The following is a 16,344-nucleotide window of genomic DNA, read 5'->3' on the forward strand; positions in this document are numbered from 1 at the left end:
CTTCCTTAAGATGATCCGACAGACCCCTCCTGAACCGACATCTTAGCGCAGAGTCATTCCAGGTCACATCGGCGGACCACCGTCTAAACTCTGAGCAATACCATTCGGCAATGAGTTTACCCTGAGAGAGACCCATGACTGTGTCCTCTGCCACACCCTGACTTTGTCCAGTTCATCAAAAATCAGTCCTAAAGCCTCAAAGAACCTATCCAGAGGCACACATTCTAGGGCAGTAGCAGGTAAAGAAAAAGCCCACGTTTGAGGACCCTCCAAGAGTAACAAATTGATTATCCTCAGTCATTGACTCTCATCACCAGAGGATCGGGGTCTAAGGGAGAAAAGCAGCCTACAACTCTCCCTGAATGTATGGAACTTCTCCTTTTCCCTGGAGAAAGTATCTGGGAGCCTGACGGTAGGTTCAGGAGAGTGTAGCAAGACATCTATGGGTTCCAAGTGCTTACAGGCTGATTGTGTAGTCGAACCCTGAAAAGACTTGACTGTCTCAGAAAGTTCCCTCTGGAGTTGATTATGGGAAGTGGCCAGGGCTCTATGTTCCACAGACAAGTCCTGCAACATTTGAGTCAGATTAGACATCTGATCTGCCAGAGTATGAAGTGGATCCATAAAGAGAGGAACAAAGAAAAAAAACTGTCTATGGTCAGTTATAATGTCATGCTGCAGCTCTGCAGGTAAATGCAAACTCCACTAGATGGCAGCAAAGTGGAGGGAGGACTGCAATTCTACTCAGAGCTGACCAGCAGCACTGCAGTGAGGCTACCACCAGGTGGCAGCAGAATAGTCAAACAAGCCTGGTCGATACCAGAGAGAAACGAAGTACCAAGGTTAATGCCAAACAGAGTCTGAGGAGCGCCAAAAGGTTAGTACCAGTCAGAAGCAGATGTACAAGAAGCAAGAGACAGGATCAGGACTTAGCCAAAGCAGAGTCAAGTACAAGGAAATACAAACACAGCAGGACAAATCAGGGTATCACCAGAGTCCGCTACTCATGCTGTAGGCAGAAAATATAACGGACACTCCCTGCAGGATGCAGTGCAAAGAAATAGCAGACCTGACACCTGAACGAGACAGAGAAAGTTAACCCCTGACATGACCAGACCGGGAGAGAGGAAGACAGGACTCAAAACCCAGTCTTGATCATGACACATTTATTACTCTCATAGTACGGCGCCCCTTTTTTGGCTCCCACATACCGTATAATGTTCCCACAGTACAACCATCCTCAATTTTATTTTTGTAATCAAGATAACGGAATGGAGAAAGTCAGCACTCACCCCTTTTAGAAGATACTTCAGTCCTTCTACTGGTCCATATTCTTAGACCAGTGGAACACGGACCAGTAGAAGCGCAAAGTAATTCCAAAACGTTTGTCCGTCATATCTTTTTTTTTTCGAAATCACTGCACCTGCCGCCACGCTGCTAGCACTGTTGCACTTTTTGTCATTGTCCTGAATCAAATAAATTAAAAAGGACTGAAGTATCTTCCAAAAGGGGTGAGTGCTGATTTTCTTCATTCCATTGTCTTGATTATAAATAGTCACCCTGAAGATTTAATATAGTGGAGGTTGTAACATTGGTTCAATGTGTCCATATACTGGGTAACTTTCTATTTGTGGCCTCAACACTTCACTATAATTATTTTAGGAATATTTCACACTTTTTTTGGTGTTTTTCATGTAATATATGGAAAATTACATGGAGACATTGACAGCAAATAACTTTTGTCTTGATGTTCTTGCATAAAAGCTTTTATAAAAGCCTCAAACTTCTGTGTGAGAATCAGACATAAGATCTAACATGATTGAAGATTGCAGTCCGGTCACTTAACCTCAGTGCAAAAGACACAACAACAGCACACTCAGAGGATCACGGTAGTAGCCAATAAAAATGATGACCTGGAAAACCGGTCACGTAGGAACAATTTGCGCATTGTGGGCATCCCTGAGAGAGCTGAGGGTGCTGACCCCACAGCCTTTATTGAAACCTGGCTGCTGGACAAGTTTGGTGCTGATAACTTGTCGAGAGTGTTTGCGGTGGAGCATGCTCATCTCGTACCCATGAGACCCCCAGTGCCGGGAGATGGACCTCGCACGATGCTAGCCAGAATCCTGAATTGCAGAGAGAGGGACACTATCTTACGAAAGGCTGGAAAGTTGACAGATCTTAAAATGGAGGGCAAACGAATCGAAATTTACCCGGATTACTCAGCCGAGGTGCAAAAGTTACGACTGCGGTATGGCGAAGTGAAGAAACAGCTCCGCTCTTTGCATTTGAAATACTCTACAATTTATCCTGCTAAATTAAGAGTGGAAGCTTTTGGAAAGATCATTTTTTCCCCGTTACCGGTTGAGGCTGCTTCGTGGTTGGAGCGCAACCGGAGCAAATTGAGAGAAGATAATGGCAATATGACCACATGACCCTGCTAGACTGATCACTGGACAGGGTTGTGGCACTGCTTTACTCTGCGAAATAGGAGCGCAGAGGAGGGGGAGAACTCCCCACTGGGATCTATGTATTATGGTTAATTGTTTGACTAATGGTTCGGGACTATGCATACTGTTGACAATATGGCGGAGAGGCTGCCAATGATGGAGGAGGACACGACGCATGTTGAAGTGCGGAATACTGAGACGTTGCTCAGGTTCTTTGAGTTTCCACTCTCACGTTGGGGAGAGAGTGACAACTGCAAAAGGGGAAGGGTGGAGGGAGGGGAAGCAGAGAGGGATGGGGTGAGGTGGGTGGGGCGGATTTGTAGGGAGATGGGGGTTTTCATGCTGTTTGACCGGGTATGATTGGGACCACAATGTAATGATGTTACTTCATGATAATGGATTGTTCTTTCTAATGCACAATGAGTAACCGTACTGTTCGGATGTTAAGTTGGAATGTACGTGGTATATCTGATAAGGTTAAGAGGGCGGCTGTTCTGAATCATATCAAATCCTGTGAACCTATGATCGCGTGCTTGCAGGAGACACATCTCACTAGAGACACTATGCACTGGTTGTCAAGAGCCTGGATGCTAAAGACATATCATTTTACTTATTCCTCGTACTCCAGGGGGGTGTCAGTCCTAATACACAAAAACACACATTATGAAGAGCTGGAAGTGCATGTAGACAGTGAAGGGCAGTATGTATGGATTGCTTGCAGATTGTTCGGACACAAAATGATTTTAGTGGCTTTATATATCCCTCCACCTTACTCTAAAAAGAAACTACAAGCAGTACTGGAACTGACGGGCAGATGGGGGGAGACTCCATTGTTGATTATGGGAGATGTTAACAACACTATGAATGATTATTGGGATAAAGTACGACCGGCAGGTACGGAAGCTGGACAGGACAGGATGACTGCCTTTGGCACGTATGTAGGGGAACTTGGGCTTGGTAGATCTGTGGAGAGTACGAAATGAGGGTAAGAGAACTTTTTCATGTCATTCGGCAACACATGGAACACTGTCGAGGATAGACCTGGCTTTGGGGGATACCGCTATGGACGGGATGGTGGGGGAGGTGGAATACCTACAGAGGACTCTCTCGGATCATGGTCCTGTGGTGGTCACGCTTCTGGTGAGATCTGCTCAGGATCAGAGGGGAGGTTGGCGTCTTCACCCGACGTGGCTTAAAGTGGTGGATATGGGTGGCATAACCAAAGAGCTAGAGCACGTCTTCCAAATGAACGAAGGGAGTACTGAGGCCACAACGGTATGGGATGCCATGAAGGTGTGTTAGCGCGGGTGGTCAGGAGCGGGAACTCCGAGAGTGGACCCTCTGGACCGTGGCACCGAGGGGCCCCGGGCGAGCTGCCAGGTGGAACCGACCCCTATACAGGGACCGTTAGGAGCAGGCCCAGGGGTTCGAGTACCACGGTAGCCGGTACCGAGAGGGGCGGCTCAGGATGGACCGGAGTAAGACTGAGACTGGAGTTGGACGGCAGGAGCACTGAAGACAGGACTGGAGTAGGACGGCAGGAACACAAGGCAGGGCTGGAGTAGGACGACAGGAACACTGAAGGCAGGACTGGAGTAGGTCAGCAGGAACACAAGGCAGGACTGGAGTAGGACGACAGGAACACTGAAGGCAGGAGTGGAGTAGGTCGGCAGGAACACAAGGCAGGACTGGAGTAGGTCGGCAGGAACACAAGGCAGGACTGGAGTTGGTCGGCAGGAACACAAGGCAGGACTGGAGTAGGTCGGCAGGAACACAAGGCAGGACTGGAGTAGGTCGGCAGGAACACAGGTAGCGGGACTGAGAAGCTGCTGTGAGGAGCAGCCGAGACAGGAACTGCAGCAGCAGTGTGCGCACGAAGGAGCGAGGCCAGAGTGTCAGGAAACACAACGATCAGGCGCCTCCCTCAGGGGGAAGCGGCCTGATATGGCCCCGTCTGGTCAGCCATTGGTCCACAGGTGCTTCCGGGTTAGGGCACAGCCGGAGCATAAGAAGCAGGAAGGAGGCGCGGCCGCGGCCTATGGCGCATGCGCATAGCATGCAGGGAAGGCATCGGTCGCGGACCTGTCTCAGGTGACCGCCGCGGCCGTCGGGTGGAGAGAGGCTGCGGCGTGGGAGCGGAGGGCGACTGCGGCGTGGGAGCGGAGGCCGGGTGAGTATGGCGGAGCGGTGTAACAGTACCCCCTCCCCTAAGCCGCCCCCCCCGGAGGTTAACAAGAAACCTCTTGAGGATACGGGGAGCATTAATATTCTCCCGAGGCTCCCAGGATCTCTCCTCAGGACCAAAGCCCTTCCAATCAACGAGAAAGAAAGTCCTACCTCTAACCCTTTTCACAGCGAGGATGTCCTGTACTTCAAAAATGTTGTCGGCCCCCACCGGCTGAGGACCAAGATCAAGCGAGGAGTGGAAACGATTCAGCACCACAGGCTTCAGGAGAGAGACGTGAAAGGTGTTCGGGATCCGGAGCGAAGCAGGCAACCTCAATTTGTAAGCAACTTCGTTAATACGTCCCAGAATTTCAAACGGACCAATGTAGCGTGGACCCAACTTGTAAGAGAGCAGTTTTAGTCGGACGAATTTGGAGGAGAGCCAGACCTTGTCGCCAACACGATACGGAGGAGAATCCAACCTCTTTTTGTCAGCATAGTTCTTCATCTGATCAGCGGATCTCTTGAGTGATGTGTTGGACTCAGCCCAAATCTTAGAAAATTCCGAGGACAAGGCATTGGCCGCGGGTACCTCAGAGGCAGGGGTTATCGGAAGAGGAACACCAGGATGTCTGCCAAAAACAATGAAAAACGGAGACTTGGCCGAAGACTCACCAGCATGGTTGTTATAAGCGAACTCTGCCCAGGGGAGTAAGTTGACCCAATCGTTCTGGTGGGCGTTAGAGAAGTGGCGTAAGTATCCCGTAAGCGTCTGGTTGGTACGCTCTACTTGTACGTTGGACTGTGGATGGTAGGCTGAGGAGAAGTCGAGGGAAACGTTCATGAGCTTACAAAGCAAACGCCAGAACTTGGAGGTAAACTGAACCCCTCGGTCAGACACAATGCGTCGAGGTAGACCATGAAGCCTGAAGACTTGATGAATGAAGATTTTGGCCAGCTCTGGCACTGAGGGAAGGCCCGGCAGAGGGATGAAGTGAGCCATCTTGGAAAAACGATCCACCACCACCAGGATGACTGTGCAGCCCGCAGAGCAGGGTAGATCGGTGATGAAATCCATGGCGATGTTCTCCCAAGGAACCGTAGGGACAGGCAACGGAAGCAACAAGCCGGACGGAGATCTCCGTGGCACCTTGTTTTTTGCACAGGATGGACAAGAAGCCACAAAGTCGAGTACATCTTGGCGAAGTGAGGGCCACCAGTAGTGACGTTTGATAAGGTCAAGAGTCTTCTTAGTTCCGGCATGGCCGGCCAGTTTGGAGGAGTGCCCCCATAGAAGAACCTTTTGCTTGAGATTCTCTGGCACAAGCGTCTTGCCAGGCGGAGGAGTAAGCCAGTTCACTGGAGCCACGGTGATGATCCTAGTGGGATCAATGATATGTGACGGTTCCTCCGTGGATTCGTGTGGTTGGAAGACCCTGGACAGGGCGTCGGCTTTGGAATTCTTGTTGCCGGGACGGAATCGGAGCTCGAAATCAAATCGGGCAAAAAATAAAGACCATCTGGCCTGGCAAGGGTTTAGTCTCTGGGCAGACTGGAGATAGGTCAGATTCTTGTGGTCCGAGAAGATGACAAAAGGATGTATAGCTCCTTCCAGGAGGTGGTGCCATTCCTCCAAGGCCAACTTGATAGCCAAAAGTTCCCGGTCACCGATCGAGTAGTTACACTCGGATGGAGAAAAGGCCTTCGAGAAGAAGCCACAAGGGTGCAGGCGACCGGAGACGGTTCTCTGGGACAACACCGCCCCGGCACCAGTCGAGGAAGCGTCCACCTCGAGTACAAAAGGTCGATTGCTCTCAGGGCGATGCAGGACCGGAGCCGTGGAGAAAGCCCGTTTTAGGGTCAGAAAGGCCTGCTCTGCCTCAGGAGACCAATCCTTGGAAGTAGACCCTTTACGGGTGAGCACAGAAATGGGTCTTGTGATCGCGGAGAAGTGGGAGACAAATTGCCGGTAATAGTTGGCGAACCCGAGGAATCGTTGTATCGCCTTTAATCCGACGGGGCGAGGCCATTTGAGGATGGCAGACAACTTCTCGGGGTCCATCCTTAGACCAGCGTCGGAGATAATGTATCCCAGAAATGGCAGAGAGGTCTGTTCGAAGAGACATTTCTCGATCTTTGCATACAGACGGTTCTCCCGAAGCCGCTGAAGCACCAGGCGGACACTCTTTCTGTGGGACGAGAGGTCCGGCGAGAAGACGAGGATGTCGTCTAAGTACACGACCACACAGGAGTACAAGAGATCCCGGAAGATCTCGTTGACGAACTCTTGAAAGACTGCAGGAGCATTGCAAAGACCGAAGGGCATGACCAGGTACTCGTAATGGCCATCTCGAGTGTTGAAAGCGGTCTTCCACTCGTCACCTGCACGGATACGGACCAGATTGTAGGCTCCTCTGAGGTCCAGCTTGGTAAAGACCCGAGCCCCTCTGAGACGGTCAAACAGTTCTGGAATGAGTGGAAGAGGGTACCTGTTCTTGATGGTAATCTCATTCAAGCCCCTATAGTCGATGCATGGCCGAAGAGTCCCGTCCTTCTTTTTGACGAAGAAGAACCCGGCTCCTGCGGGCGAAGAGGATTTCCGTATAAAGCCTTTGGCGAGGTTCTCTCGGACGTACTCAGACATGGTGGTGGTCTCCACGGGAGACAGAGGGTAGATTCTGCCCCTTGGGGGGGTTGAACCAGAAACAAGTTCAATTGGGCAGTCAAACGGCCGGTGTGGAGGGAGGACCTCCGCTTCCTTCTTATCAAAAACATCGGCGTAGGAGCTGTAAGCTGGAGGAAGACCCGGGAGGTCTGGAGGTGACCGTGGAGCGGCCGCCAGGCGGACAGGAATCAGACAGCGAGCTTGGCACGGGTGCCCCCAGCGGAGTATCTCCCCAGAAGACCAGTCGAGAACAGGCTGATGAGTCCTTAACCATGGAAGACCGAGTAGAATGGCGTGAGAGAGCTTAGGTAAAACGTAAAAGGCTATCTTCTCTCGATGTAAGGCTCCGATTTGCAATTCCACCTCTTCAGTGACTAAGGTGACGGACACCTGTAGCGGTTTGCCATCCACGGTGGCAATCTGAATTGGGTTAGGTAGAGTGACTACAGGAATTCGGTATTTGTCTACCTCCTCCGGCCGAATGAAGTTACCCGCTGAGCCCGAATCCACGTAGGCCACCTCGGAACCACGCCTCCCTCCTGAAACCAAAAGCACAGAAATCGTAAGGGGTTGAGAGGAATCATCATCATCACCTAGGAAGGCCTCTCTTACCTGACCTAAGTGGAGTCGTTTCCCTGTCTCTTAGGACAGGTGCGGATATAGTGTGACGAATGACCGCAATAGAGGCACAGACCTTGTGCCCGTCTCTCTCTCTGACGTAACTTGGCCAACCTGAGATGATCTATCTGCATGGGCTCACCCGAAGAGAGGGAAGAAGATCCGACTGAACGTGAGCTGGCCGAGTGAGTGAAAGGAGAAACTGACCTGGAGGAGCGCCTGTCTCTCACTGACTCCCGAGCGTGCTCCAGGAAGCGCAGGTCAATGCGGGTAGCCAGCGAGATAAGGTCCTCTAAGGTGGACGGGGTATCTCGACCTGCGAGTTCATCCTTTATTTTACTAGAAAGACCGCGCCAGAATGCCCCCACCAAAGCTGCGTTATTCCAGCCGAGCTCGGAGGAAATAGTGCGAAAGCGAATAGCGTACTGTCCGACCGTGAGAGAGCCCTGGTGTAAGTTAAAGAGTGACTCAGTGAGAGAGGCTAACCGGCCCGGCTCATCGAAAACCTTACGAAACGTATCCAGGAAAACCGGAAGACTCGAAACGACCGGGTCGTCACGTTCCCAGAGCGGGTTTACCCAAGAAAGGGCCTCTCCCTCCAGATGGGACATGATGAAGGCCATTTTGGCCCGGTCCGAGGGGTATTGCTGCGGCAGCCATTCAAAGTGGAGACTACACTGATTTAAGAACCCCCTACAGAGCTTGGGATCCCCAGTGAAACGAGGCGGCTTGGCGAGGCGGGGCGTCGGAGGAGCAGTAGACGCAGGGGGAGGTGTCGGCACTGCAGCGGCAGCCTGGAGGGCCGACAAGCGACTATCAAAGGAGGCCATGTAGGACAAAATGTGGGTTTGAGTATCTTGCTGCTGACCCAGCTCCTGTTGGAGACTGGCCAGCTGAGTGGCATTTCCAGGATCGGCCACCTGTAAGGCCGACAAACGGGTGTCCATCGACTTCATGATTGACATAATGCGCCCCTGATTCTCCCGTAGGAATAGCAACTCTTTCTGGGTAGCAGCCGTAGTACCGGCGGAGTCCATGGCCTGATCGTACTGTTAGCGCTGGTGGTCAGGAGCGGGAACTCCGAGAGTGGACCCTCTGGACCATGGCACCGAGGGGCCCCGGGCGAGCTGCCAGGTGGAACCGACCCCTATACAGGGACCGTTAGGAGCAGGCCCAGGGGTTCGAGTACCACGGTAGCCGGTACCGAGAGGGGCGGCTCAGGAAGAACCGGAGTAAGACTGAGACTGGAGTTGGACGGCAGGAGCACTGAAGACAGGACTGGAGTAGGACGACAGGAACACTGAAGGCAGGGCTGGAGTAGGACGACAGGAACACTGAAGGCAGGACTGGAGTAGGTCGGCAGGAACACAAGGCAGGACTGGAGTAGGACGACAGGAACACTGAAGGCAGGAGTGGAGTAGGTCGGCAGGAACACAAGGCAGGACTGGAGTAGGTCGGCAGGAACACAAGGCAGGACTGGAGTAGGTCGGCAGGAACACAAGGCAGGACTGGAGTAGGTCGGCAGGAACACAAGGCAGGACTGGAGTAGGTCGGCAGGAACACAGGTAGCGGGACTGAGAAGCTGCTGTGAGGAGCAGCCGAGACAGGAACTGCAGCAGCAGTGTGTGCACGAAGGAGCGAGGCCAGAGTGTCAGGAAACACAACGATCAGGCGCCTCCCTCAGGGGGAAGCGGCCTGATATGGCCCCGTCTGGTCAGCCATTGGTCCACAGGTGCTTCCGGGTTAGGGCACAGCCGGAGCATAAGAAGCAGGAAGGAGGCGCGGCCGCGGCCTATGGCGCATGCGCATAGCATGCAGGGAAGGCATCGGTCGCGGACCTGTCTCAGGTGACCGCCGCGGCCGTCGGGTGAAGAGAGGCTGCGGCGTGGGAGCGGAGGGCGACTGCGGCGTGGGAGCGGAGGCCGGGTGAGTATGGCGGAGCGGTGTAACAAGGTGTTTACGAGGGGACTTTTTATAAGTGAGATTGCGAGGTGTAAGACCAAAACTAAATTGGCAGATCAACAAATAAAGGATGACCTGACAAGAGCGGAGGCAGACATGATTTTGGCGCCAACGAGTGAAGCTCACAATAGACTAAAATTGGCTCAGGAGGCAGTTGATAAACTGCACATGATGCAAGCTGAGAGGAAAAGGGCATTTCAGCAAGCCCAATTCTTTGAAGAAGGAGAGAGAGTGGGTCACTTGTTGGCGGTGATATCTGCGGCACAGAGGGAGTCTTCCAGGGTGTATAAACTGAGAGATCAAACAGGGGCGACTCTGACAGACACAAAGGACATACTGGAGGTCTTCAAGGCATATTACATGGCACTGTACACTTCGAGAGCACGGGACACAGAGGGGGATGTGGAGAATTTTTTGGAAGGCATTTCACTACCTAAATTGTCTGAGGAAGATAGGTTGAGGTTGGAAGAACCTGTGAGTGTGAAGGAGGTGGAATGTGCAATACTGTCTATATCCAATAACAAATCACCGGGAGCTGTTGGTCTACCTGAGGAGGTGTACAGGGAGTTAGTGGAACTGCTGGCTCCGAAATTGAAATCTGTGTTTGATGAGGCTTTAGTGATGGGGGCACTGCCGAGATCAATGGAGGAAGCGGTGATAGTAGTTCTGCCGAAGGAGGGAAAAGATCCCATGGATGCAGAGTCGTACAGGCCCATTTCGTTGTTGACAACGGATGTCAAAATACTCTCTAAGATCCTTGCCTCCCGGCTCACCGGGGTTGCGCATACCATTATACACGAGGACCTGTTGGGCTTTATGCCTAACCGCTCCACGGCTGTTAACTTATGAAGATTATTTCTTAATATGCAACTGCCTGCTGATAATGGTGGCAGGAGAATAGTGATGTCATTGGACGCTAGAAAAGCATTTGATAGCGTGGAATAGCAATACTTATGGAAAATCATGGAACTGATGGGATTCATGGCCTGGGTGAAGTTATTGTACTCATCCCCACAGGCGGTAGTTAAGGTGAATGGAGAACAGTCCGGGATGTTTGACTTGCATAGGGGCACAAGGCAGGGGTGTCCGCTGTCCCCGCTATTGTTCGCGGTGGCAGTGGAACCCCTGGCGGCCAAGATCAGAGCTGAGAGGGGAGTGGTCAGATTTAAATTTGGGAAGCTGGAAGAAAAAATATCATTGTATGCCGACGACATCCTGTTGTTTTTGGAAAGTGCAGGAGAGACACTGGGGTGCACGATGGATGTAATTAAACAATTTGGAAGCATTTCGGGACTGGAGATAAATTGGCACAAGTCTTATATCATGGCTGTGGATAGAGCAATAGAAGCGGAGGAGATAGATGAGAGGGGGAAACAACTCCAGCTAGTTTCACAGTTTAGATAACTAGTTATATGGGTAGCTCTTCCACTGTCCCGATTCACGGATCTGAATTTGGTTCCTCTGCTAGAGAAATTTAAAGGGAAAATAGGTGCATGGTGCAAATTGGCTTTAACGGTAACGGGTAGAACTAACCTGATTAAGATGGTCCTTATGCCACAACTAATGTACGTTTTGCACAATTCGCTGATATGGCTACCAAAAAAACGGTTTTGGGGCATTGATTCTATCTTCAGATCCTTGATATGGGGCAAGAGGCAGGCACGGATTAAATTTGGAACTCTGCAAAAAGGGAAGGAAGAGGGAGGACTGGCCGCACCAAGTCCATGGGTCTATTTCTTGGCAGTACAGGGCCAGCATGTCAGGGGATGGAGAGAGCTCGATTGTGGAGGAGCAGCTCACCGGGTGCTGGTACATGTGACGGGGAGACGCCCACTTATCCAGGGTCTAGAGGATGGTACCTTTAAGAAACTGGGAGCACCATATCCTACCATAGGCATGATTCAGAAGGTATGGGACACCATTAAAAGGATCAGAGGGGTGGATGAGCTGACTAGGTACTCACCGGTGTGGGACGAGCATCTGCCGGAACTTAATAATCTGCGTCAAATGGGCAATTGGAAGGCGAAAGGAGTGAGATATGTGTGCAAGCTGCAGAGTGGAACAGACCTGAAGACCTTTGAGACATTGAGAGAGGAATTTGATTTGCCTTCGGTATGGGGGTTTCAATACTATATGCTTCGACATGCTTGGAGGGCACAGTGTAGATTGGGAGCCATGACGGTTCAGGGCGACATTGTACTAGACTTTGGGTGTATGAAGGGAGGTACGAGGGTAGTTATATCGAGCATATATCATGATCTACTACACTCTTATCTGGGGGACAATCACCTCACTGCAAAGAGTAAATGGGAAAGGGAGGTGGGTACCCTCACAACAGAACAATGGGAGGCTATTCTTGAATATGTCCCGAAGATCTCTCTAAGCGAGCAGGCACGGCTCTCCCTATTATATGTAATACATAGAACATACAAAACACCGCTGGTCCTATTCAAGGCGGGCTTGAGGGGAGACTCTAGCTGCCCTAGATGTGGCACTGACCAGGCCGGACTGTTAGATATGTTATAGTCGTGTCCGCGGCTGGTGGCCTACTGGCTGGTCGTTATCAACAAAATTGAGAGAGCTTATGCATGTACGCTCGACAGGAATCCAGTGCTGTGTGTTTTGGGGGAGGTGGATGGGATACCTGTCTCAGAACATTAAAAGGTGGCAATAGCAATGTTGGTGGGTGGATGCACGCAAACTAATAGCACGAAAATGGAAGGATTCGGAACCCCCCACTAGGAGGGAATTTATTGCTCAGACACGTACGGTAATGCATTTAGAGGAAAGCATTTACAGGCGAAGGCATGGTGAAAGAACTTTCGAAAAAATATGGTCCGCCTGGATGGCGGTGATATGATTGCTAAGACTCTCAAGTATACCCGGCATAAGGAGTATTTGGGGAGGGGGGGATGGCTTTGATTGTGTTATTACAAGATATGTGAATTGTTACATGTATATTGATATCCACTGTTTATGGTTTAAAATCTTTTGAAACCTAAATAAAAATAACTGGTTTAAAAAAAAAAAGAAGATTGCAGTCCGGGGAAGATGGGAAACCTTCATATAGACGGCCGGTGGGGATGGAGTCAGTGACCGACTCTGGCCAAATATGTTTCTAGAGCCGTAGTAGAAGATGAAGATGTCGTCCTCATCATGAAGTAGTTATTCCTCCTGTCACGTGTAAAGAATATCTCCTGCAGTATTGCTAATGCCGATTCCAGTGTCGGTAAATGAGATGAGAATTAGCGTTATGGAAGATGAGTCTATGAGAAACGTGTTCAGCTGCCGACTCCGAGGAGGAAACTGCTTGTTGTCTGTGGCCTAAAATATATAGGTTTTATTAGTAGATGTAAAGCAGGAAACTAAATACTGTAAAATAATAAATCTCTTCATATGTTTCCCTTATTGTCTCCAGTAATTGTATTATTACACAGGATTTTATGATGTTACATCGGCTCATCTTCTCATTCAGGTCTCTACAATATCGGATCCTCTCAGTGAAGATCTTCTATATAAGAGAATTTTCCTGATTTACCCATAAAGGATGGATATGGACAGAGAAAAGATGGCAGAGAGGATATTACACCTCACCCTAGAGATCCTCTTCCGGCTTACTGGAGAGGTGAGAGATTCTGATGACGTCACATTACATCATTCTTATCTATGGGAATAACAGATGGACAGAACTGGAGAGGTGAGGACTCTGGAAATGTCTGTAGTGAGATTTATTAATGTGTCTCTCCATAACCAGGATTACACAGTAGTGAAGAAGACCTCTAGTGATCGCAGTCAGGACTCTGTGTCTGAGGGATGCGGAAGAACCCTGAGCCCAATCACGGGGCCTCCACCTCACCCCCTGATACATGAGGAAATCAATGACCAGAAGATCCTAGAACTCACCTACAAGATGATTGAGCTGCTGACTGGAGAGGTGACACTGCTGGGAATGTTGGGACATTATACAGTAATGCTATGAAGGAATCGGGGGATGACGGTATCATTGTATGTGTCAGGTTCCTATACGGTGTCAGGATGTCGCTGTCTATTTCTCCATGGAGGAGTGGGAGTATTTAGAAGGACACAGAGATCTGTACACGAATGTCATGATGGAGGTTCCCCAGCCCCTCACATCACCAGGTAATAGACAGGACTAAATACACACGGCCTATATATGTATGTAAAGAATGAATTCAGTCCCTGTATGTGTTTCCTCCAGATCTATCCAGTAAGAGGACAACACCAGAGAGACGTCCCCGTCCTTTTCTTCCACAGGACTGTAAACATGGAGATCCCAATGTTCCTCAGGATCATCAGGTAGATCGAGAGAAGGTGTCATGAGATCTCCCCTATGATGTGTAGATGGCTGTGAAGGTCTTGTGCTCAGTCTTGTTTTATCCACCAGTATTATATGTTTTATACTTGTGTAATGAGAACGGTGGAGATGGCAGGATTAGAGCTGATCATAGATGTGACTTCTCCATCTGTCTGTGACTTTTATAATATTTGTTTCAGGGTGATGATCTGACCCATATTAATACTACAGAGACATATGTGAGGGGTGATGAGCGGTGTAATGAGGAGATTCCCACATATGACTACCCAGGTGAGTGGTAACCACTAAATGCAGAGAAGTCACAGATTCTTCTCAGTCACCGGCTGTGGCCTCTTTATTGTTGGTGTAGTCCGGCCGTATTACCATGATCACCATTTTGCCTCTAGACCACAACATTCTCCCTCACCCAAAACTGTTCAAATGACTTTGGGCATAGAAAGCCCTTTTCTATAGAACTTATCACCTGGAGGATCCACCTACCCCCTGAGATTAGAAGACGCTGACCGTCACCTGCCCAGGTCTGTAAACTACAAAGCCAAATGACAGCGTACATAGAATGTTCTGATAAATTAGAAAATCACTTGAAGAAAAGTATTATGATGGGTCTGTATCAGAAATCGGAGGGTAATGATGCTGTTGGCTTCCTAGATCCCTGATATCTTATTGGATGAATCTACCTTCTCTCCCTTCTGTGCTGCTGAATGTGCTCATATGGTCCCTACAAGACCAGGTCCAGTCTTTCTGGCCAATAGTTGCTTCTATGATTGACAACATTAAATGTGAAGTGAGGCCAAGTGTGAATTTCTGTACAATAGCAACAGTTTCCCTTTATCCTGACTTTCAGAGCCTTACTCGGATAAAAAGCAGCCCTGCCACACAAACCCCACCAGCCCACATACTATAACACTCCCCCCACACACGATCGGTGGATTTTCTTATACTTTGTTGTGCCCTTCAACACATCTTAAAGGAGTTATTTGAAGTGCCATGTGTGAATGCCACCTCAGTGCGCATGATCGACCTCTTCTTTAGATCGCCGGTTCTCGGGATCATGGGGGTCCTAGTGGTCGTACCCCAGCGTCGGACTGGCCCACCGGAGAACCGGTGGATTCTCCGGTGGGCCCTGGCATCTGGTGGGCCCTGGCACCTGCAGGCATACAGGGCCAGCAGTTGCCTAGGGCCCCCGCTGCTCCAGGGGCCCCCAGCCAGTGGTTTGTCGCACACCATGCAGCTGCTATGGGGGCCCCTGCCAGTGGAGCAGCAGCGGTGTCAGGAGGCAGGAGCCCCTGTCCCCGCTGCTAAAGAGAAATGAATATTCACTGCGAAGCAGTGAATCTCTTTTCAGGTCTCCACCCCCAGAGGCCCCGCCCCCAGCCCAGTAAGCCGCTCTGCAGACTACAGCTGTAAATCAGGGCCGGCGCCGCCCTCAGTCCTCTCTGCTCCTGGCTCACAGCCAGTGCGCGATGACGTCACTACATCGCGCACCCGCTGTGTGTCTGGCAGAGGGGGCAGCTCCTGACACTGAAGCCGGGATCAGCGTGGGAGCGAGGAGGAGAGGTGAGTATTGTGGTTTGTTTTGTTTTTTATATCTCTCTTGCTCTCTCTATCTGTCTATCTCTATATATATCTCTCTCTCTCTCTATCTCTCTTATATCTATCTTTCTATCTCTATCTATTATCTATATCTATCTATTTCTATATCTATCTATCGCTCTATCTTTATATCTATCTTTCTATCTCTACATCTATCTCTATATCTATCTATATATATCTCTATATCTATCTATTATGTCTATCTATCTATCTTACTCTATCTATCTAGCTACCATCTATATCTATCTATCTTTATCTATATATATATATCTCTATCTAATATTTATATCCATCTATCTCTATACCTATCTATTTATCTATCCGTTATCTATCTCTATATCTTTTCTCTGTATCTATCTATCTCTATATCTATATCTCTCGCTATCTATCGCTCTATCTCTATATCTATATCTATCTCTATATCTATTTCTATATATCTATCTCTATCTATCTCTATATTTATCTCTATATCTATATCTATTTCTCTCTATATCTATCTCTATATCTCTCTCTATAGCTATCTATCTATATATCTCTATCTATCTCTATATCTA

The 16,344-nt window shown here is 49.6% G+C and overlaps 1 protein-coding gene across 1 annotated transcript in view; it reads left to right on the forward strand.

Annotated features, from left to right (window-relative positions):
• Positions 1-16,344, forward strand: part of LOC141094263 (uncharacterized) — a 55,549-nt gene that overhangs the window by 23,339 nt on the left and 15,866 nt on the right. The window contains exons 2-6 of the mRNA XM_073580088.1: positions 13,337-13,486; positions 13,616-13,795; positions 13,878-14,001; positions 14,081-14,178; positions 14,377-14,467. Of these exons, the coding sequence (XP_073436189.1) occupies positions 13,409-13,486; positions 13,616-13,795; positions 13,878-14,001; positions 14,081-14,178; positions 14,377-14,467 (571 nt within the window). The 5' untranslated portion in view covers positions 13,337-13,408. The remainder of the gene's footprint in view (positions 1-13,336; positions 13,487-13,615; positions 13,796-13,877; positions 14,002-14,080; positions 14,179-14,376; positions 14,468-16,344) is intronic.

This window comes from Dendrobates tinctorius, unplaced genomic scaffold, assembly GCF_039654945.1.
Source record: "Dendrobates tinctorius isolate UK_male_01 unplaced genomic scaffold, ASM3965494v1 ptg000063l, whole genome shotgun sequence".
NCBI classification, from domain to species: domain Eukaryota; kingdom Metazoa; phylum Chordata; class Amphibia; order Anura; family Dendrobatidae; genus Dendrobates; species Dendrobates tinctorius.